The following is a 24,663-nucleotide window of genomic DNA, read 5'->3' on the forward strand; positions in this document are numbered from 1 at the left end:
GAGTCTGGGGTTGCGTCCCTGACCTGCTTAGCTAATAGCCATTGACGGATCTATCGTCCATGAACTTATCCAATTCTTTTTTGAACCCAGTTAGGTTTTTGGCTTTCACAATATCCAATGGCCACAAGTTCCACAGATTGACTATGTGTTGAATGAAGAAGTACTTCCTTATGTTCACTTTAAACCTGATATTAATTTCATTGGGTGACACCTGGTTCTTGTGTTACGTGAAGGGCCAAACATACTTCCTATTCACTTTCTTCATGTCATTCATGTTTTATAGACCTCTACCATACCCCCCCCCCCAATCTCTTTTTAAGCAAATATCTCCTCACATGGAAGCTGTTCCATGCCCCTAATAATTTTTGTTGCCCTTCTCTGCACCTTTTCCAATTTTAATAACTTTTATAAGATAAGTCCACCAGCACTGCATGCGGTATTCAAGGTATGGACATACTATGGATTTATATAGTGGTATTATATTTTCTGTTTATTATCTATCCCTTTCTTAATGGTTCCTAACATTCAGTTAGCTTTTTTGACTGCTGCTGGACATCGAACAGATGTTTTCAGGGAAATACCCACAAAGACTCCAATATCTGTCTTGAGTGGTAACAGCTAATTTAGACCTCACCATTTTGTACATATAGTCAGGAACAAGATTTTCCAATTACTTGGTTTGCCAGAGTTTATGCTCCTTTCTATTATTCTTATTAGGATTTGACTTCCAATTTTTAAAAATGCTTTTTTACCTCTCATCACCTGTTTTACTCTGCTGTTTAGCTATGGTGGCATTTTTTTTAGTCCTCTTACTGTTTTTTTTTTTCTTTTATTTGGGGTATATGTTTAACTTGAGCCTCTATTATGGTGTTCTTTAAATAGTCTCCTTGCAGTTTGCAGGCATTTCGCCCTTGTGACAGTCTTTTAAATTTTCGTTTAACCAGCTTCCTCATTTTTGTGCAGTTCCCCTTTTAGAAGTTCAGTGCTACGAGGGGGGGAGAAAGAGGGTTCTCTTTGGCATTTTTCCCCTACAAGGGTGTTAAATCTCATTACATTATGGTTGACATTCTCTCACTGTGATGTAAAAATGAAGTCAATGGAGTTACAACAGTGAGAGAAGACACAGGCCATTGTTCTCGGCAAGTTTAACAGCATCCATAAACTTTCAAGCCAATTGAATAACTCCACTGGTAACACGCAGAACCTCTTTTTAACAGAAATGCCTACTCTGTTCCATCTAGGAATTTATTCCAGGCCTACCACTGTAACATCTGAGTGCCTATCACAGCGTGTCAAGTCAGGATGCATAATGAAAAGCAGGGGGAGAGACAAGGAAATGGGACCATAAAAAGTGAGATCAGATAGAGACATGAAGCAAGAAGAATGGGAGTAACTGAACCAATGCAACAGGAAGATGAGTAGAGTGACAGGAAAAAAAGCAAAGGGAAGGGATGGTCAAAGGAAAAAGAGTGATAATTCTAAGTGAAAAAGCATAAAGTTTACTGTGCAAATTATATGTCACAACTTGGTTTAACTCACGTTTGTAAGCAACAGTGATATAAGCAAAGATTAAAATCAATTTAAGTTTATCCACTTTAATTTAGCAGCATTTTACACCCACATTGCACAGGTGTAAGTGTTACTCAAAAAGCAAAATCCTAGGAAAACAGGCCCTAAAGCCTTGTCTAGACTATGATTTAAACGTGTTAGCTAACACATGCTAACTGAAACGTCTTACAAGTCTAGTGTAGACAAAGCAGTTTTAAAATGTGCTGGTTCATATGTGTTAGCCAACATCACACCTTTAAATCCCAGTCTAGCCAACAGCTGAGCATTTGCAGAATTAGGCCCTCAGTTTGAAAGTGAACTACCAAAACGTGGATTTTGACATTATTAAGCTGGCATGAAAAATTCAGTGTGTTCCCTCTAAGGATAAGGAGGGAACTGTATTTTACCATATGAAAACTTTCTGCATGGAAGAATTTCAACTGGCTCTACCCAGAATTGAAATGATAGGTAGAAGAGACACATGGTATCCATGATTTTTAAAAATATTTATCTATTTATATGGCACCCATTACCATAGTGTCTGAGCACCTCGTAATCTTCAACGTATTTATCTTCTTAACACCACTGGGAATTAGGGAACTGATGCACAAAATGACTAAGATTTGCCTATGGTTACACAGGAAGCCTATGATGAAACGAAGGATTGAATCTGCATATCTCAAGTCCAAGGCCACTCTAACCACTGGGTAATCCATCCTCTCTGCAGAATATATCATCAGAATTATGCTAGGAAAAATATATATATATCGGGCACCAGCTTACATCTGCAGAATTGAAGACATCAGGTAAAAGAAAGTTGAGTAATGCCCACAGTTCATGAAGGTTGTTCTGTAAAGGAGTTCCTGTCAGCAGCAACCGATTTGTTGTCTTGAACTCACGTACAATCTCAGAGAGCTAGGAAAAATAACGAACAGCATTTGTTATCTGTGGCTTAAACACCAAGAGCCAGATTTTCAAAAATCCTGAGCACCCATCACTTCAACTGATGTCATTGAGAGCGCCATGTGCTCGGTACCTCTGAAATTCAAGCCCCAAAAGATCAAGCTATTATTTTCAAAAAATGACCTTCAGGAAGTATTTGAATATTACTAAAATATAATCTAACATTTAAAATCTGAAAATATTTTGCTACAAAATGCTCAAGCAAAGGTTAGGAAAAAAACTGAAATTGAAGTTTACCTTAGATTTTTCATTCTTTATTCTGTGGGCTTCATCTATCACCAAGTATCTCCAGTTAAACTTTTTGAAAACAGATTTCTCCTTAATTACCATTTCATATGAGGTAACGCAAACATCCCACTCTCCAGGCATCATAACATCACGGATAAAAGCAGCCTAATGTAAAATAAATATCTATTAATTAATAGATATTAAGTAACAACAACATGCGTAACTTATTTGGAGCTGTCACTTATGTCTGCCAATATTATTGAAACAAAAGGTTAACAAGATTTAAAAACATAAAAGATTAAGCACATATGAAAAAGAATACCTGGAGTTCCACTAATTCAAGTTAAACAACAAAGGCTTTCAATCTTTGTGTTTCAGGGCATAAACTGATCAACAGCTGGAGTTAAGATGAAGGGCATAAATTGTCCCCATTCACCTCAGTGGATGTTTATTCTTAAGCAGAACTATGTATTTTTAAAAGAAATATTTCCTGTTAAGTGATCAGCAGTGAAATAGTTAAATGAGACACATGCAACTATTCAGTGTGCTTTGATATTATAGAAGAGGGGAAAAACCTACTAGGTCATCTAGTCCATCCCCTCAGTAGCATGTGAAGGAGTGTTTTCTACAACGCTGTATATCAAATGCCCAACTATTGGGTTAATGTAGAGCTAAGGTTGCCCAGTGATGCCTTGTGCATTTCTAGAATATGGAAGCTAAACTTAAACCCCCTGAAAACCAGGAAATAAAAAGAGGTAAGGCAACACAAATGTAAACCAGGACACACAGTTAAGATACATGCCACCCTGCAATGCAACCTTAGCTACCTGCAGTTTTAACTCCACCCCCTGCCCCGATACACACACTTTGGGGCTGGCAATAGTCATGGTCCCATTATGGTGGTGCAAAGATTAACAAATTGCCAAGGCAAATGGGGATTCTCTATCTCTTGCAGTCTTCGGCTCAAGACTGGATGCCTTTCTGGAAGATCTGCTTTAGTCAAACAAGTTATTGGACTCAATACAGAAAGAGCTGGATGAAATTCTATGGCCTGTGTTAATAAGGTCAGACTAGAAGATCTAACGGCCCCCTGTATCCTTAAAAGGTATAATACAAAGACATGAGGAAGGACTAAAAATGTGCTATGTTTGTATTATGTTCTAGAGATCTGAATTACAGCATTGTCTGCACACACTCCACCTGCATTCACTGTTAGGTGCAGCTGCATTTAGTGGTGGAGTGATTGGTTGGAGCTAGTATGCAAAGCTGTGACTGGTTCATGACAAGAGGCACATGTGTACCTTGAGACACCAAGCATGCCCCACTGAATTTTGGAGGTTGTATCTGCAGAGGTACATAGGGTCTTCTTGTCATGGGGACTGCCAGCAGTCTGGTAGCATACAGTGGTCTCCAGGGTTTAGGAGAATTAAGTGAAAGCAATGCAAAACGTAGATACTGTCTCAAAAGCAATCTGCAGGCCAAGAGCAAAATGGTGGTAATATTGTACAAGCATGGGGTAGTTTGTGTGGAGTAGACTCAGTATTTGAGTGTAGGCAGCTCCTGTCTAATGTCAAGCATAGCAAACTTTGCCCTGCAGTGCTCATGTGCTCTATTCCCACGTTTTTCCGTGACATTTGTAAAGGTAGGAGTGCTAGCATGTGTGTTAGTGACATGTTAGGCACTGCCAAAGAAGTTGCACTGCAGGGGTGGCATGTACCTTATCTTTGCATTTCTAGGCTTTCAGAGAATTAAGTTTAGTCACACTCCATATTCTGGAAGGGCACCAGGCACCACTGGGCAACCTTAACACTGCATTAGTGAAACTTTGGAACATTTAATTTCTCAGCAGCCTCCGCCCACCCATAATTCTCCCTCCACCCCACCCCACCCCAGTCTGGCTCCTTAGCCACCATTAACCCTGCCACAGAATGCACTGGCTGCATGATAGTTCCTTTACTGCCCCTGCACCATCTCATCTTTTTGCCTCTCCAGCATAGCTCAGTTCTTCCTCCGCAGCCCTCTTCCCCTCAGAGTCAGGTGTCCACATGGGATCTGCCGGTTGAAGAGCTAGGGAAGGATGCAGGTACAGTGCAGGGACCTTAGCATGAATCCATGGAGACTTTTTTTTTTTTTTTGGAAAGGAAGGATAGATTCAGGAGGACACAGATGCAGTTCCCCCCCCACACACACACACACACGGATGAGCTCAGACCCCCTCCTTCCCACCCCTCTACCCTGTGCTGCTACAACACTCCCCCACCACCACACACACTCTACTACAATTCTCCACATCCCCCCGCAACTCCTCAGATTCTCCTAGCACTATTCTGATGCTGCCCCAAGTCCTACATCATATTCATTGCTCTGACCAACCCCACACCTCATGCTGTCCTGAGCTCCCCTATTCCAAGACTCCACCCCTAAACACACAAATGCTCTGCCCTCCTGCTCACCATTCTAGGTCCCTGGTAAGCTTGGAGGGGTGATGGGGAGGTGGCATGGTGGTGGGGCTGTGAAGAGTGCCTGCAGCAGCTGGAGACAGGAAGGAGCCAAAAAGTGGAGATGCAGAGTCCCTACCCCAAATCTGGGCCTAATGTATGGGGAAGGGGCTGTCCACATGCATCTGCAGCACAGGAGGCTGAGAGAGATATGAAACAGTCCTTTCATTCACTGAAACGTTCTCAGCTGAATAAGAACTTCCCATAGAAGTGAATACAACCGGCAACAATAGTGTCAGAGGTATGAATTGCTCCAATTCATGAGAGTGGGTATTCTCATCCCCGTTTTCCCCCGCTTCAGAGCTCGTGGGTCTGTGCCATGCACCGAGTTTGCCTAGCCTCAGCTCCCGAGTCACGACTCTGGTCTTAGCAGTGCATGCCAGGAGCATGTTCAAGCATGCCTGTTCTCAGCTCCCCATTCCATCTCAGTAATGATCACATGCCATGCACTCAACATGCTTATTCTCAGCTCCCCATTCCAGTCTAAGCACTGTGGGTCATGTTTTGAAGGGGGGACAGAAATAGGTGGTATGAATGTGGGAAGGGTTGGGAAATACCCCATACCCAGATCTAAACTCCTCTCTTTTCTGCACAGCTCTGGGCTGCCCTTTTCCCCTAGAGGCAATGGCATTAGGGGAAGGATGAGATTGATGCCCCTTCCCCACTGCTGGAAGCAGCATAGGGAAGATTATCATTTCTGGGTTAATTTGCCAGTTGGGATGCAGTAGAGGAAAGGGGAGCCGTAGAGCACCCTGGAGGAATTGTGGGGGAGGGACCAGGTGGCTCCACTTCTCTTCGCCTTAAGTATGTCACTATAGGAGAAAGTGCTTAAGTTCCCCCCTTATGGCTCTGCTTTGTCACTGCTTCTGAGCTTCTAGAGATCAAGGGTCCTTTTTTGAGGATAATCCTCTATTCATCGAGGGACCTTAAAAAAAAACAAAAACAAAAAAAAAACCACCACACACACAAAATCTCCTTTTTTAGAAATCCAATTCTTTATCAAAGCTCTGTCATAAGCACAATGGTTGTGAAGGATCGTTGTCTGGTGATGTCCTGGATCCTCAGTAGCTGTGCCAGAGCACAACCCTAAGGAGCAAGGGTCAGCAATGACGTAAAGCCTCCACTCTGCAGGCTGCCAAACCCCACATCCCCTGCACCACTCCAACAGCACCTCCACAGCTGCAACTACCCATCTTCCTTAGGCTCTGAGCCAAAAAACTTACAAGACTATGGAAGTATTATGAACAGCTCAAGTTAGGGGGCTGCGTATCTGGAACAAGTGACCCAGGACTTACCTCACCCACCTTGTCTCTCAGAGAAAAGTATTCGCTTTCATAGACCCACTTCTGTTGGTGGAAAAGAAGCTTTCAAGATGCAGAGCTTTTCCACCAGCAGAAGCTGATCCATTAAAAGCTATTACCTCACCCACCTTGTGTCTCATATACCCTGGGACCAGTACAGCTAAAACACTGCAAGCAACTTGTTTTTCTTGGGTCTTGCTCAGAATGTTTACATTATCCCAATTACTTCCCAGTCTTTCATTTTCATTCTGGTTAACTGTTAGTTTCTTTGAAAATACTTCTCAAGTAAAATCAGAGTCTGCATGTAGATTTTAGAGCACTTTAAACTATTGCATTTATCCAGTACACGTGGGCAAGTGGGCAACACCAACTGTCACATGCACACATCCTGGGGATGGGGAGAGGGAGTTCAAAAAAATCAAGAGTGACCAAAAAAACCCACAATATTATCTTTTTTTATAATGTCATGGTTCGCTCTCCATTACAAACCCAGGAGGCTCTCGGAGTGTGCTCGCAGATCAGAGCTCAAAAGAAAATAGGCTGACCTGAGCAGCTGCAGTTTTCAAAGGGGGCAAGAGGAGGGGACACTTCCATTTTCAACAGTGTGGACTGAAGTTGTTGGGACAGAAAGGACTAAAAGTGGTCACATGGAATTGTGAGACACTTCCAGATGACTCTCAGGACCTGAACCAAGCAGGGCTGTGCCTATATGCAAAGCAACAGGGGCACAGACCCTGGGTCCCTGCTTAACTCGAGCTCAGACCTCTATCCCTTCAGGTTCTGGGATTCTGGGTCAGTGCAATTGAAATGTAGACACAAGGGGAGTTAGGCTTGAGCCCGGGCTCCAGCACAGGCTTACGCTGAAGTGCAGACATACCTGTAGTCGCTGTGGGGACAGACTGCCTGGAAACCCTTTAGGTGTTAACAGAGCCTGAGTCTTGCTGAACATGGGCATTTCATTCCCCTTGGCTTGAGCTATTAACATGCTGACCTGTAGTTTTAAACTTACCTTGAATAATTTCTTCAGCATAATCACCCCCCATGCCCAGAGGCAGAGTGGAGTGGCTGCCATGCAGTAGCTAAAATAAATCCCAAGTAGCTGAGATCCGCGTCGGGAAGACAAGAGCCATGGCTTGAACCCTGGGTATTTGTCTGTGCGCACATTAGAAGAACCAGACAATTTTATAAAATGGTAGTTTTTAGAATGATTCTATCTTGGGAACCCCTGGCTCAAATGTCCCCAAATTTGGAGCATTAACTAAGCCACGCCGCATGAAGCACAGTGAATTTCAAGACCATCTAAGTCATGTGGCTTTTAGAGCACTTATTTGTCTTTTAAACGGTGAGCAAGCTCTCAACCTCAACTATAGCAGAGCTGCTGCTGTTATAATTCACCCAATTCACTCTGTCCAGTATAGGTTTTAAATTACACAAATAATGGCTCTTCCACCAGTTCCCTTCAGAGATTCTATAATCAAGTATCTCTATTGTGCCCATCAACATGTCTTGAGTACCAGTCAAACAGAAATAGGACATCTTTCCATCTTTATTAGCCAAAGTTTTCCTCTTAATATCATCCCATTACAATTAGGTTCAAGGAATAATGGAAGCCCAGAAAAGGTGGGGAGAGCAACCCGAGAAAGGAGACAAAGGGAAGGTGACAAGGCTGAGAAGTAAAGAATATAATCAGTAGAAGGGACAAAGGGAATACAAAAGTGCAGTAGTCACCAGAGAAAGGTGAAACCAACCAAGGAAGGAGTTTGGCAAGTGGGGTACATTGTTCATCAATTTCTTTACAGTTAAATCCCTGTCTGTTATTCTACTTTAGCATTTCCTATAGCACCTATTGGCATAGCGTCTAAACACCTCCCCATAGTAAGATGGTTAAAAGCTACAGTATTTTTTCCTGCAGCCAAGGAAACTACTTCAAACAGTTGTATTTCCTGGAACACCAGTTTCTGACACGCAAAGCACAATACCGTTCAGTTGTTCACTTACTCTGGCATCCTTGTCTCCAATAAGACAAACCGCACGTAAAGATGGAACCCAGCGTTTAAATTCATTCATCCAATTGTGTAAAGTTGATTTTGGAACCAGGACCATGTGTGGTCCAGGAATGTTTCGGTAATGCTTCAGATAGCCTAGCAATGCTATTGTTTGCAAAGTTTTACCAAGACCCTACGTTAGTAAAGAAAAAAATTGAAATGAAGTGCCATCATAACATTAAGGACATCAAAACTATTTTCCAGCTATTTAATGCTGCTGCTGAAACTGCTTATAGTGAAATGCATAACATGCAAGTCTACAATGGAGATAAATTAAAAACCCATGTTGCTTCAATGTATTATAATATCCAAATTACAATTCTGAATACAGCCATTTTGTGCAAAGAAAAAAATAGTTTTATTATAAGAGTTCCACTGTATATAAATGAATTATAGGGACTTCAATGTTAAATTATAGTATGGCTCAGAGCAAAGTTTAATAAAAAATTCAAGTCCCTATAATATTATGCATCTCTTGTTTGAATTACACAAAACTGTTATTTCACCGTTAATGAAACTGCATCTATTATGATTTTTTTATTTACACAGAAAGGGTGGAAAGAGAAAAAAGGGACCTCATTTGCTGAAGCTAGAACATAACATATCCTCTCCTACAGCCCAATCCAATTGCCATTTAAGTCAATGGAAAGACTCATTGACTTTAATGGGAGTCAGATCAGTACCAGAGAAATCTATTCTTTCTTCTATGCACATGTGTAACACTAACTTTAGTAACTTATGCATGTGTTAATGGGAAAGCAGATCACTGGGACAGATGGCAAACTCCAAGAGGACCTATCCAGGAAAAATGTTTGCCTCTGTAATCAATATCCAAAATGAAGCAACAACCAAAACAGGCATATTACGGCCCAGATCCTGTTTGCCCTAATCACAGGAGAAACTCAGCTAATAGGGAAATTCATGTGATTAAAATGAGCTGGATTTGGCCCTATACCAGGGGTGGGCAAACTATGGCTCACGGGACCGTCCTGCCCGGCCCCTGAGCTCCTGGCCCAGGAGGCTAGCCCCCGGCCCCTCCCATGCTGTCCCCTCTCCCCCGCAGCCTCAGCTCACTCACTCCGCCGCCAGCGCAATGCTCTGGGCAGCGGGGCTGTGAGCTCCGGGGGCAGTGCAGTTGCAGAGCTGAGGCCTGACCCAGTGCTCTGTGCTGCGCAGTGGCGGCAGCGTGGCCCGGATCCAGCCACCGGTGCTCCAGGCAGCGCGATAAGGGGGCACGGAGCAGGGGGGGTTGGATAGAGGACAGGGGAGTTCGGGGTGGTAGTCAGGGGGCAGGGGTGTGGATAGGGGTCAGGCAGTCGGGGGGGGGGAAATAGGGGGTTGAATGGTGGCAGGGGTCCCAGGCGGGCAGTCAGGAAGGAGGGGGGGTTGGATGGGGCAGCAGGGGTTCCAGGGGCAGTCGGGGACAGGGAGAAGGGGTGGTTGGATGGGGCAGGGGTCCCGGGGGGGCCGTCAGGAATAAGAGAACGGGTTGGATGGGGTGGCGGGGGTCCGAGGGCAGTCAGGGGACAGGGAGCGGGGGAGTGTGGATGGGGCAGGGGTCCCGGGGGGGAGGAGACGCCCCCATCAGGGAACAGGGAGGGTTGGATAGGGCAGGAGTCCCGGGGGGGGGGGGCAGATAGGAGGTGGGGGGCCGGGCCACAACCCCTCCCCTCCCCTCCCCTCCATACAATTTCCGAAACCCGATGCGGCCCTCAGGCCAAAAAGTTTGCCCGCCCCTGCCCTATATTATACATAGACTTTTGCGGTCAACAACTTCAATGAGGACTTGTTTTTTTTAAAAGATCTAGTATAAAAAAGTTAATTCCATTCCACAAAATAAAATATATCAAGCATAACAATTTTTCAATATTGAAATAGAGCATCAGAAATGCCAGATGCAAAGAAAAAAATATTTATTTATTTAGCAGCAACAGCAGCATCCTAAGTTAGCTAACAAATATTGTATGGCATTTTCTTTCTGGAAAGCATCATGAGAGAATAATTCCCATTTTCATTTTTTAAGACATATTAACTGTATATAGCAACAGAGAGTCCTGTGGCACCTTTAAGACTAACAGATGTATTGGAGCATCCGACGAAGTGGGCATTCACCCACGAAAGCTTATGCTCCAATACATCTGTTAGTCTTAAAGGTGCCACAGGACTCTCTGTTGCTTTTTACAGATCCAGACTAACATGGCTACCCCTCTGATAATTAACTGTATATAGAATAAGAACCAGTGTCAACTATGCATGTGTTATGCTCAAATATAGGCACTAGCTTATAACTATGTATGCAATAACTAGTCAAAAGGCTACAAAGCAATATCCTGCTTCAGTAAGTTTATCATTCCATGTATTTCTTCCTGTTAGAGTAAAATAGTGCACAGAGCATGCAATTTAAATCCATGAAGAAAGTCCTTGGACTAATGCAGGTCACACATGTACACAAAAAAAATCAAAATAGAATGATTACTCTACATAAATTCCAAAAGCTTGCTGCTTACCATTTCATCTGCCAGAATTCCATTAACACCATTCTCATACAAGGAGATCATCCAGTTCAACCCTCTAACCTGGTAATCTCTTAGCGTTCCTCCTTTCACATCTGCAAATGTAAGATTCCTCTAACTAGAAAATTTTTAATTTTATTGTGATCTACTTATGAGATCTTACTTAAACCAATCAAAACAAACAGAAAACTTCCAACATGGATACTCACATGAAGGCGACTCCTCGAATCGAACACACACATTAGATGTTTTTCGACTCTCAGACAGCAGCTCTTCATCTTCCTCTTGCTCAGTGCGTCTGTGACGATAACTGAAGAAGGAAGAAAGTTTGCACATGAGTTTGGATTCTAAATCTTTTCATCAACAGAGCTAATGGAATATACCCTGACTACATTTTTGAGAAAAAACAGTAAATTATAATAGAAATCACCGTTGATCCAGCTAATCTATATTCTATCACCTGCTCTTCCACAGAACCAGTTCACCGTTAAGTAATTATTCCCAGATATTCATTCCAGCTCTGAATTATTTAGGCTAACATCCAGCCCTTTCCTCCTCAGCCATGCTTGTACTGTGCAAGGAGGAAGCAAAAATTCTGCAGGTGGCTGTGCGGGGAGTGAGGCAGAGGGGCATAAGGTACACACAATCTTCCACTTGATCAGTATATACCATTCAGAAGGATAAGAGAAAATTTTCAGTTGAATGTTCAATTCCAAGAATTTTTGCTTGGATGATTACTAAAAATTATTCCAATTTAAAAAAAAAAAAAAAACAATCCAAAAAATAGCATTTAAGTGCCTCATAAAAAAAACCCCCAAATTAGGGGGAAAATCTCACACACACACACACACACACACACACACACACACACACACACACTTACACTTTCTCCTGTTTAGTACTACAACATTACTTTTTCAAGGAGTTCTGGCATACTTAAGCCACAATTTTTCAACTGCAATTTAAAGATAGATAATAAAAATACATAATTTTGGTTGAAAAAATAAAAGCTTTGAACTTTGAGATAAGAATAGAGATACGAAAACATACTCCCCAGCTGAAAGTAAACTCTGTTTTTCATCTTTCTTTATCCGTGGTCGTCCCAATTTGACTTTCAGTGGTGATGTTGGCGATTTCTGTGCTGCAGGCTGAATAAAATGTGCAAAAAGTTCCGTCTGCTTCAGGAGAAATTCAAATCTTTTTGCCCGATCTGTTTTCTAAGTTACAAAACAAAAAAGAAGAAATGTGCATCTTTTCTCCACCAACAATAATTTTATTTATGTTAAAACAAGCAACTTACATACTGCAGTACTGATCCTGCAATCTGAGCAGGTGAACTTTGCAGGAGAACTCCATACAAACGTTACATACAGGAGATTGACAAAAAAAAAATTTTTAATTTACAGTGAGGGATGAAATCCCGGCCCCACTAAAGTCAATGGCAAAACTCCCCATTTAAGTTATTGTGGCCAAGATTCCACCTGAGAAGTGTTTGCATTGACTAGGAATATGTTGCTGTTTCAAAAACTAAAGCAACTAATACACAGTCCTGCTCCCACTGAAGTGAATGAATTTTTCTGTTGGACTTCCACTGGAGCAGGCTCAGGCTCTAAATGTTTCTTAAGTCCATGAGTCATACCTGCTACACTGTCTTTAATAGACTATAAATAACAGCTATAACAGTTAGTTGCTGTCTTCTTTAAAAACACCATATTATTTTCCTGTCAGTTCTTAAACAGTGTTTACAAAACCTTATGCAATATTACATAACTTAAAACAATTTCTTTGTGAAATCCTTTAACCTCTCAATATGTGTTTGTTTCAAACACTAAAGTAAAAACATAAATTAGTATCATAACTTTCTTAAGCAATACGTAAACTACAGAAGATTCCTCTAAAGAGCTGGGTAGCTGTTAGATGCAAACAGCAGCAGTCTATCCGTGGCAAGAGAGAAGATTCAAAAATTAAGCTGAAAAGATGCTGATACATCCTTTTTGCCACATGAGGGCAATATAAGTTTCACACAAACTCTTCAAATCTTGATGGCAAGCACAGTTTAACAATCACATAAGAACAAGTCTTTCTAAAAAACTCAGTACAGATACCATTATAGTCAGTTATTATTCCCCCTTGAATTTATAGCTACTGAATTGTTTTTGTATAAAGGTCTTTATTATTGCTGGCCTATACAATTTTAGTAGTTTTCATATACATATGGTTTACTTTTATATAACCTCTTTTTTAAAAAAAATAAATAAAAAAAAATACACATACAATATTATTCTGCACTGCATGAACAATGTGCAAATAACAATAACGCCACTTTATAACTAACCACAAGTATTTGTTCCCAACAAATAAAAAAAACAAATTAAGGTTTTTAGATGTTTGTTCCTACAGTTTCTCTTACTCACTTTATGATTTCTTTCTAAAGAGATGTGTTCTATAAACAGTACATGACACACAAAAGGCATATAAATGTACTGACCCCAAATGTATGCTTCCATTCTCCTCTCCCCAGTTCAATGAAACATCACATTTGTGGGAGGCTGGACAACTCAGAGGATGAAAAATGTGATACAGACTATTTGCTGGTTCAAATCCAGCCCAGGTCAGCAGTGATATTAGCATGGACATTTGGGATATGCCTACACAGCCTGGGGCAACAAGCCTCCCAACATGGGTCAATAGACTTGCGTTTGTAGGGCTCACAAGAGCGCTCTTAAAAATAGCCATGCAGTTAGTGCTTTGAAGTCGTGGTTTGGGGTGAAGCTCAGGCTTCAAGACCAAAACCCTGCCTAGGCTTCAGGGCCCGAGCTCCAGCCCAAGCCACAACTTCAACGTGCAGTCAAAGTGATTCACCCTCATCTCAGCTGTTTTTAGACCAATAGGAAGAGCCCTACTAACCCAATGGATCCAGGCTGGGAGGCTTGCTACTGTGGGCTGTGTGGACGTACCCTTGGTGGCTTTGGAAAAATGAGCTGGTAACAAAAGGGATCAGCTGCCTTTTATAACTATAACAACTTTTGGCCTCTTTGTTGACAGTCTCAGAGAACAGGGCAGCACAACACAACAACAGAGAGCAGATGACAGTGGAGAGGAGCAGGGCACTGGGGCTAAGGGACTAAGGGGCAACAGCAGCAGTATCTTCTGTGCATGCTGCAAGTGAGACAGTGCAAGTGAGACATAGTGCAAGTGAGACACTGACAGTGGGCGTGGCCGGCAGCGAAATAGCCCAAAATACCGCAACCCACAGCTGCAAAAATAATCTGAAACTGTCAGTTAGAAATAGCCCAACTGGGCTGGGAAACTGCTTACTTGGCACCCGGAGCAAGCTAAAAACTGAACAGAGATTATATTACCATCTCAACCTCTAGAGGTGGTCTCTCCAGAACAGGGTTGGGACTCTCTGTGGGAATGATGTAGATAAACTTGTATTACTGCTGCCCATGCCTGTCCTGTGAGTAAATAGAGGTATAAGCTTCTAACATGCCTGAAAACGTTGCCTAAGTAGAGATGAGACAATATATTACTAAGGGCTAGATTCTGCCTGCCTCCTATACAGGGGAAGAGGGCACAAGGATACTCCTCCCCAGCTCATGCAGCCTACATAAAAGCCAATCAGAATGCCTGCCTGGGTTCAAGGATCTGAGACGGCTTCCTCCCTATTGTCTTTGGGGGAGCTGTAACATGGAGCCCCAAGGGAGGTCAGGAAAAGAGATAGGGCCACGGCTATACACGTTCAGCCTAACACTAACCAGAAGAGCTGGTCAGACAGGCAGAGGGAAGTAAGCTGCACCATACTATCACCTCCAGTGGAGTACCCTTGTCTGAGGGGCCAAATGAACCTGCAATGAACTCAGATAACACCTCCAACAGAGGAGAGGGAAATAAAGCAGTCCAGGGTCAGGAGGTCTAAATCAAACTGACAGATGACTATGCTGACCGGGAACAAAGCCAGCCACACCTGATTTATAGCCAACAATTTTACAGGTCAGACGATATTAAGGGGTGAACCCTGGAAAATAATATCACAGTTCTGTTGCTTTCTTGCCTGACTGCTGAAAATACAGGCTCTTTGATGCATATTCCCTCTCTGCTTCCAAGCAGCAGAAGGGTACTATTTAGGGAAGCCTGGATCCGGACCACATATCCTTGCAAAACACAGGTGGTACTTTTGGGGATCAGTTATTTGTATTACCATAGCACATTGATTTTCTTTCTAACCATTGACCTGTGCTTAGCACTTAAAATGAAGTATTCACTCAGCCAAGCAATCATTTCCTTAAGCCTCTCTGGCAGTGGACCTCTGTCCCTGTTCCTATCTCATCTGGCATTTCCGTCTGATTCCACCACTCTCTAGAAGAGCATTAATGAAAATGTAGCAGGCCATTGGTCACTGGCATCCACCAAAATCTGACCCTGTGAGTGACATTCAAGAGTGGGCCTTGTGTGTTCTGCTATGGGTTTCTCCCTTTCCTGTCCAGCATTCTCCGTTCCCGAAACCTGACCTGATGGATCATAGTTTGCCATGTTATGTTGTGGAGGCTGCGCAGATTTAAAATTATGTGGTGTTTTCGGAGACGTAGTGTGCAAACACCAGCTTCTTGTTTTTCTCCCATTTAAGAAGTGAAAACTCTCAATTTGTGTATAAAGAATGTAGAGCTATGAAGTTATTTGCTTTGCATTCTGAAAGCAGTACAAAATTCTTGCATGGACTCAGGCCACACAAAATCAAAAAGAAATAAATATATATTATATATGCTAATATCTTTTCTCTCTCTCTCTCCCAAACCTAACTCCCCTTTGTCATGTGCATTTTAGATTCTGGCCCTAGTTTAAAAATATGCCAAGCATTTCATTTGTCTTGTCCATCCTCCATGTGCCCTTGTTAGATTCTGGATGTTCACATCAGTGTGGGTAAGCTGTGCCCATGTGTCTTCCAAGGTCACAACACACTCTGGCTGCCATCTCATGTATCCCAGCTTTCTTTCAAAAATCCTTAAGGGCTGCATACATGTCCACGTACATAGGGGTAACCAAAGTATACACAGAAGGCAATATCTTGGATGGATTTGTGGAAAGTTAAACCCCACCCACTTAGGCTTTCAAAGTGTATACCTCAACCCTCCGGCAAACAAGTCAGTTTCATGATTCACTATCTCCCAGCTTTGAAAATTCCCCTGCACATAGAGATGTACTTCGAGAGCAAGAATTGTATTTAATTAATATTGTTATCCTGATTCCATTTTCCTTCCCTCCCATTGACATCCTGTCTGCAATTTCTTGTTTCCTCCCATTGTCTCTACTTAGCTCAGTCAAACAAAAAGTTAGCCATCTGTTATGCTATGAAACTACACTTACCATCTTCTCTTCATATTCTGGATCAATTTCTTTTTCAGGTCTAGATGCCTTGGGCGGAAGTTTGAGTTGAAATGGAGGATCATTTTTCTGAAATTCAAATTTTAAACATTTATTAATATCAATACAGTGAGCTACTGAAGCAAGAGAGTTGCCAAATTGAAAAAAGTGTGCAGACTTCAAAAAACAGTATCAGAATTCTTTGACCAAAAAAAAAAAAAAATTTCCAAATGCCAAACAAAAAAGAAAATAAGCACTGAAAGAAAATGCACCATCTCACCCTAATCAGAGCCTGAAATCCATGAAGAAATAGCCAATGAAGGGCAGATATGACCAAATTAAAACCTAGCATTAGCCTTATCACTTCCTATGTATCACCTCACAAATAATTCCTCAATTCATCCTGGGGGTGGGAGGTTTGTTTACTCTTAGGAAAGGCCATGGCTTACAAAACTGTCAGCCTGATTCCTAAATATAAAATTCCTAACTGTTTACATTTCTGGCAGCCGGACGCTGATCTCCTTCCCTCCCCCGCAAGAGAACAGTGCAAGGTCTGAGATAAAGGCTTAACTTGCCTCCACCATACACATCAAAAAAATCGCAGATTAAATTTCATAGATCCCCCTCCATGGGACACATTCAGCCATGTAAGGGAAAAAAGTCTGTAATTCAGGGCAAATAGTTTGACATTGTGATCACAACTGCTCATTTTCATGATTCACACAGTTTGCAGATATTCACAAAAATACTGGACAATCCTTATATACACAAAACTTCTACTAACTTCAATGAGAGTTTTGCCTGAGTAAAGATTGCAGGTTTAGGAACTTGTATGGACTTTCAATCTGTTATTCAAAAAAGATACAAAAATTCTTATCTGGCAGGTTTTTTCCAACTTAATTGAATCTTTTTAAAAATATGTCTTTTGCTCCTGAAAAAAGGACTCACCTGCAAAAAAAGTTTAAGTACTGGCCTTTTTGATGTCTTAATATTAGAAAAGGTATTTTTGAAAGGGTGTGCATCATTTCAAATAATTGCTTTAAAAAGGCTTTTTAAAAAAGTTGTCTAAGATATTCATATTTGATGCGATATGTCCTCCATGCACAATGATCCCATTAACCATATGTTGTACAGCTCTTAACACAATGGAGTCCTGACCTGATTGGCCTCAAAGCACTATTGCAATATAAACGTTAAACAATATATCTGAATGTTTATTGTTTTTTCAAAAAGGCTCCCGAGGTGATCCCGGCAATTACAGACCAGTAAGCCTAACTTCAGTACCTGACAAATTGGTTGCAACAATACTAAAGGACAGAATTATCAGACACATGGATGAACACGATTTGTTGGGGAAGAGTCAACACAGCTTTTGTAAAGGGAAATCATGCCTCACCAATCTATTATACTTTTTCAGGGGGTCAAACAAACACGTGGACACGGGTGATTCAGTGGCTTGGACATTCAGAAAGCTTTGGACAAGGTCCCTCATCAAAGGCTTTTAAGCAAAGTAAGCTGTCATGGGGTAAGAGGAAAGGTCCTCTCATGGATTGGTAACCGGTTAAAACATAGGAAACAAAGGATAGGAATAAATGGTCAGTTTTCAGAATGGAAAGAGGTAAACAATGATGTCCCCCAAGAATCTGTACTGGGACCAGTGCTGTTCAACTTATTCTTAAATTATCTGGAAAAAGGTGTAAACAGTGAGGTGGCAAAATTTCTAGATGATACAAAATTAATCACTATAGTGAAGTCCAAAGCTGTCTGTGAAGAGTTACAAAGAGATCTCACAAAAGGGCAACAAAGTGGCAGATGAAATTCCATGTTGATAAATGCAAAGTAATGCATATTGGAAAACATAATCCCAACTATCCAAACAAAATGACGGAGTCTAAATTAGCTGTTCCACTCAAGAAAGATCTTGGAGTCATTGTGGACAATTCTCTGAAAACATCCACTCAATGTGCAGCAGCAGTCCAAAAAGCTAACAGAATGTTAGGAACCATTAGGAAAGGGATCGGTAATAAGACAGAAAATATCATTATACCTCTATATAAATCCATGGTAAATTCACATCTTGAATACTGAGTGCATATCTGATTGCCTTATCTCAAAAGATGATGTACTGGAATTGGGAAAGGTACAGAGAAGGGCAACAAAAATGATTAGGTGTATAGAACAGCTTCTGTACAAAGAGAGATTTAAAAAACTGGAACTTTTCAGCTTGGAAAAGTGATGACTGAGGGGGAAATATGATAGTGGTCTATAAAATTATGACTGGTGTGGAGTAAGTGAATAAGGAAATGTTATTTACTCCTTCACATAACACAGGAACTAGGGGTCACCCAATTAAATTAATAGGCAGCAGCTTTAAAACAAACAAAAGGAAGTACTTCTTCCCACAACACACAGTCAATCTGTGGAACTCTTTGCCAGGAGATGTTATGAAGGCCAAAACTATAATAGGGCTCAAAAAAGAACTGGATAAGTTCATGGAGGATAGGTCCATCAATTGCTATTAGCCAGGATGGGCAGGGATGCAACCCCATGCTCTTAGTGTCCCTAGCCTTGGTTTGCCAGAAGCTGGGAGTGGACAACAGGGGATGGATCCCTCAACAATTGCTTGTTCTGTTGATTTTCTCTGAAGCACTTGGCATTGGCCACTGTCGGAAAACAGGATACTGGGCCAGATGGACCACTGGTCAAATCTTGTATAGCCATTCTTATAAGTTCAGGTACTAAAACTAGACAAAACTATGCTGACGGTTTTAAAAATCCTAAAACTTGTAAATGGAACCAATTTAATGCTGAAATCTAAGAGATGATGAAACACTGAACTCAATGAGCCATTTTCACTTGCTTTCAGGTAGCCTGGTAATTTATTCAGCTCTTGAAAAAGCTTAGCTAGCTAAACATGCCCACCTGTTTTTAGGGACAAATCGGAGAATCAGAATATTTACGATAGAGGATGTTTTTTTCGGTTTGGTCATGAATGTAGGACTGCTCTGCCTTACTTCATTATGCTTGAGTTCAGTACATCAGCTACAGTACTTAGGAGGGTATATTATTGTTTTATTAAATTTACAAAAAATCCCATGAGTGCAGCATGCCATAAGTATGTGTAGAGGGTGGCTAAGGAAGAGTTTAAATGCTGCTTCATAAACCACTAACATTTGACTTCTATGCTGCAGGGCCCAGATAAGTATTTAATGCTAGTCATTTGTAACATGTTTATCTAACATAAAAGACCTACGTTTTTTTTTCAGTCTCATAGATCAGTGGTTCTGAACCAGGGGTCTGGGGCCCTCTGGGGGCTGCGAGCAAGTTTATGTGGGCCCCCAAGCAGGGCCAGCATTAGATTCGCTGGGGCCCAGGGTAGAAAGCCGAAGCCCCATCACATGGGGCTGAAGCCCAGGGCCCTGAGCCCCGCCATGCGGGGCTGAAGGTGAAGCCTGAGCAATGTGGTTTTGTAAGAGCCCATGTGGCTTGGAGCCTGAGGCAATTGCCCTGCCTGCTACCCCCCAAACGCCGACCCTGGCTTTTATATGCAGAAAACTAGTTATTGTGGCACAGGTGGCCTTTGGAGTTTTTATAGCATGCTGGGTGGGCCTCAGAAAGGAAAAGGTTGAGAACCCCTGCCATAGATAACACAGTTGCATCTGACAACGTGAGTATTCACCCACGAAAGCTCATGCTCCAATATGTCTGTTAGTCTATAAAGTGCCACAGGATTCTGTCGCTTTTTACAGTTGAACATCATGACCGCTCACTTAGGGAAATGGAAATTAAAATAGAATTATTATTATTAAAACACAAAGTGTAAATACAACATTACTCAGCTTTACTTCGGAGAGAAAACTACTGTCAACACTAATATTGGACACAATCTTCTTGTTACAGAAGATGAGTACTCCTTCTAACAGACAAAAGTGAAAATGACAGCATCAAATGTCAGATGCTTCCTGCAATTCTTTTAGGAACAAATGAAATGGGTAAATACAAGCGACTTGTCTATCTACCTGCAGTGAGCAGGATACTTCTCCTGGAAAGGGAAGAATTCTAGATCTTTGTTAGAAATAGCTTGTAGCCTTTATGGCTGTAAAAGAAAACCCCACAAATGAAAACTAATGCAATACTGTCATCCCAAATCTGAAGACAGATGGCTCCAGTACCTGCCTCTGGTACTCAACTTTTCCACCAGCATAGTGAAATTTGCCAAACTCATTTCAGTGTCCCTTTGGATCCTTATGGGCAACAGTGAAAGTAGGCTTCAAAACAAGAGCTGGGAGTTGCAAATGTGACAGATGAGAAATAATGGGGAGAACATGTAAGGAGTGTAATTTTGGAAACAAGTGCACAGCACATTATGCCTTCCAGAAGCTGATGTGGAAGATAAAGAACCCGAGCAGACTCATGGGACAAGTACCTGCTAACATTCCAACACCCTTTCCCTCCCTGGAAGCTTAAAAGGGTGCAGAGAGTCCTATACCTCTCATAAGGATATTGCTCCTTGTTTGTTGAGACAAATGGAGAGTGGAGGTGAGGATCATGTTTGTACTTGCCTCTGGGTAACATTTAGAGTTATACAAGTTTATATTTTGCTATTTTACTGGAATACAAGTAAAAATACTTCCTCTCATACCACCAAGCACAAGCACATACCCTAATCAGTCACTTAAACACATGAGCTTATATTCTTAAGTATAGAATGTATTCTTACAAGTCTACACAGAAACTTTTGTTGGTACAGTAATGTAGATTACAGGTTTGATTTATTTTATTAAAAAAAAAAAAAAAACCACCACACACACACACACACACATTTCTATACCAGCAGAAATCCTAATGTAGAAACAAACATATTAGCAAACAAGTGCTGTTCATTCAGGGAACTGGTATAAGCTATAGCAGAAAAAGAATGCCAATACAAGCATGCACCTTCTACAGAGAGGGTTTGCTATATAGCATACCAGTAAGCTTGGTCTTGTAGATTAGCCTTAGAGCATTGGTTCTCAACCCGCAGGCCACTTGCGGCCCAATCAGCACACAGCTGCGGCCCATGTGCCATCCTCAGGGCCATTCAGGCAGCATATATATTGTGTGCATGTGGCCCACATAACACACAGAGAGCTGCATATGCAGGCCACAATGGTAAATAGGTTAAGAAACACTGCCTTAGAGAATCTATTCAAAGCCTATGTAGTTTAAGCATCCCAAAACACGGAGGACTATCCAAGTACGTCACAATTTTAACAGTATAGCTTGAGTAACCCCAGAGATCCAAAACATTTTCTCTGACAATCTCTGCTCACTAATTAAGCGAAGATGCTAACTTTAGGCTATGGGAAGGCATTCCAGCTAATGGGAAAGTGCAACGGTGCATCCTAAACTGAATCAGTCATATGTCTGGCACGCAATGGGTGGGAGTAAGAAGTACTGCTGCTTTTGTTGTTTTTTACTTTGTCTTTCCTATGTTGAGCTTTTGTATGTACATATGTAAAGAGCATCCATCTAGGTGCCCTTTGGTAGAGAGTTCATATATAAGAAAAAAATCTATTCCAAGTAACTAATGAAAACATATCAAATTAATACAAGCATTCAACTGGCTGTTTACAACAAAGCATTAAAATAACACAAGGTGTAATAGCATAGTGACACAGCTTATCACTATCTAGGATTTCCAGACACTAACATGTACCTGTGCATTGTATAATGTCGCTTGTGCATCTGAATTGCAACCCAGCCCTGGGGGCACTTTGCTAAAGTGAAATCTGTAGGAGATGTAGCTTTCAATTTCTCAGCTATTCATGATTCCAGCTGAACTAGTACTAAACAGCAGCAACCAGCTTTGTTTTGTTAGAAATGTGTGACCTTCTGACATATACACAATGCTAATACAATATTTAATCCACTCACTAGCATATGTCAACTTCTCCTGTTCCGTCTAGACACTGTGTCAGGTTTTTTTGCCAGTTGACAGATGGAAAACTTTATAGCACAAATTGTACCCTGTAGGTAATTCTTGCTCACACTTCTAACTCCTTTACTGTTCCTTAGTCTTAATGCTACAATTACACATTGCACAGTTCACAGCCAACTAACTACTACTACATCATGTTTTTTCACTTCTCTCCATCAGCCTAATTCTTTCACCCAATACATCCAGCGGTGAAATTTCATCATTTGGAGCTAAATTCTGGTCACAGTGAAATCAAAACTGCTACCATTCAGTGGAAGAGATTTGGCCCTTCAGGGTTAATCCTAAAAGACTTTTGAAGGGATTCATTCTTATGACTAAATCTTGTTTTCTAATGACACCTGAAAATTTCACTTTTGACATTCCTAATGATCTCTCAAGAGTCCTGGCTTAGTATCTCTTCAGAAAACTGAAGGGAAGAGGAGAGAGACAGTCACACATGCTCTCTTGAGCATCTTGTTTTGGATCATGGAAGCAATTTAAACTGCATGTGCAGAAGAGAGCAACTCTGAGTGGAAGGAATAACAGAAAAACCTAAAAGCGCCAAGACACCAGCAAACAAACTCCCGCCAGTCGGTTATTGCTATTTTCACCCCTCCAAACAGCATTTAGCCACTGGCAATCCACCCCCTACCCCTTTGAGCCAGATACATTAAGCAATTAGTGGGGGAGGATTGAAGTATCATACACTTTTGAAAGGGAGTAGGAAGTGTATCCCAACAGCTCAAATCTCCCCACATCCCTGGCACTAACTGTTTACACAAGCTTAGCTAAATGGCTCTGCATATAGGTAACCTGCTCCCCACCAGGTGGGGCCAGCTAGGACCCTTCTCCCTCACACCCTGGTGTATCGCAATCATTGAGCGCCTCCAATTAAACCCAATGGTGCAATTCACTCTCCCAGCCACAACCCACCCACTCTCCAAATGTCCAGCTTTTGGTTAGTTAGGCACCCTAACTACCTGTCACTGCTCCCCTCCCACATGGGCAGACAGACCCCCTCCCCAACTGCAGCTCTTCACCCAGCTCTAAAGCAGGGAGGGGGGCTATGGATGGGACTGGTAGTACCCAAGGGGAAGGCTGACAGATAGGGAGGGGCTATAAGGGTGCATGGATGGACTGTGCACAGGTGGATATGGAAGGGGCTGACGGGCTGTGTGCAGTGGTAACAGATGGGTTGGGTGGGAGGACACAGAGGTGGTTGGCAGGGTGAGCAAATAGGCTGGCTGTTTGGGTGGGTTGTAGGGGATGGATAGGGCTGAAGGTACTAGATAGACTAGGGGCACAACCAGGGCTGGTGGTACGGGGGGTACGGATAGGTGGGTGTAGATGCAGCTGCCAGGTTATAGATGGGCTGGGAACAGGGAGTCGATAGGGCTGGCAGTATGGGGGGAAGGAATGGCAGGGGGGGATATCTGGATGGGGCTGAGGGATGCAGATGGGCTGGGGGCACAGGGGGGTACGGACAGGTTGGTGTGTAGATGGGGCTGAGGGTTGCAGCTGGGCTGGGGGCAGGCAGTACTGGGGAGAAGGGGTGTAGGTGGGTGGGGGATATCTGGATGGGGCTGAGGGCACAGCCAGGGCTAGCGGCAGGCGGGTATGGGCGGGGGAGGGGGAAGGTAGCTAGATCTGTAGATAGACTCGGGTTACAGGGAGGCTCGGGTGAGCGGGGGCCCAAGGAGACTGTAGCCGGCCGGGGTGGGGGGAGAGGAGGGCCGGGGGCAGCGCGGCGGAGGGGGCTGGGGACTGTAGCCGGGCGGGCAGGGGGTAGAGGGGGCTGCAGCAGCCGGCCGGGGTACTGGGATGGGGCTGGCAGAGGAGCAGGGCTCGGGCTCCGGCGCCCCCTCCCCGCGGACTCTGACGCCCGCTCCCCCAGGCAGTACCTCCTCGGCGCCGGGCTCCCGCGAGGAGGCGGCAGAGGTGGATGGCTCCTCGCCGTCCGAGCTGGCGGGGCCGGGGTCCATCTTGTGTCAGTACCGGCGCGGGGTGGGGGCCCCACCGCCCCCAAAACACCGCACGGCCCCGCCCCCTTCTCCCGCTCCCAGCAGAGATCGCGAGATTTCCGAGGCAGAGGCTCTGCGAGAGCAGCGGACAGCCCGGGAAAGGGAATCCGGCTAATCGGCCATTACTGGGCATGCGCGGCAGCGCTGAGCGTGCGCAGTGACGCTTGCTGAAGCCGCTGTGCCCTGCGGGATGAGGGGAGCGGACTGGAGCAGAAGGGTCGAAATA

General features: G+C 42.9%; 1 protein-coding gene across 1 annotated transcript in view; it reads right to left on the reverse strand.

Moving 5' to 3' along the window:
- Positions 1-24,425, reverse strand: part of SMARCA1 (SWI/SNF related, matrix associated, actin dependent regulator of chromatin, subfamily a, member 1) — a 64,917-nt gene extending 40,492 nt beyond the window's left edge. Inside the window, exons 1-8 of the mRNA XM_065411231.1 lie at positions 24,318-24,425; positions 16,461-16,547; positions 12,147-12,313; positions 11,306-11,406; positions 11,091-11,191; positions 8,537-8,716; positions 2,749-2,904; positions 2,332-2,463 (exon numbers count right to left, since the gene is read on the reverse strand). Of these exons, the coding sequence (XP_065267303.1) occupies positions 2,332-2,463; positions 2,749-2,904; positions 8,537-8,716; positions 11,091-11,191; positions 11,306-11,406; positions 12,147-12,313; positions 16,461-16,547; positions 24,318-24,398 (1,005 nt within the window). The 5' untranslated portion in view covers positions 24,399-24,425. The remainder of the gene's footprint in view (positions 1-2,331; positions 2,464-2,748; positions 2,905-8,536; positions 8,717-11,090; positions 11,192-11,305; positions 11,407-12,146; positions 12,314-16,460; positions 16,548-24,317) is intronic.
- Between the last annotated feature and the right edge of the window lie 238 nt (positions 24,426-24,663).

Source organism: Emys orbicularis, chromosome 9 (genome assembly GCF_028017835.1).
Source record: "Emys orbicularis isolate rEmyOrb1 chromosome 9, rEmyOrb1.hap1, whole genome shotgun sequence".
NCBI lineage: Eukaryota > Metazoa > Chordata > Testudines > Emydidae > Emys > Emys orbicularis.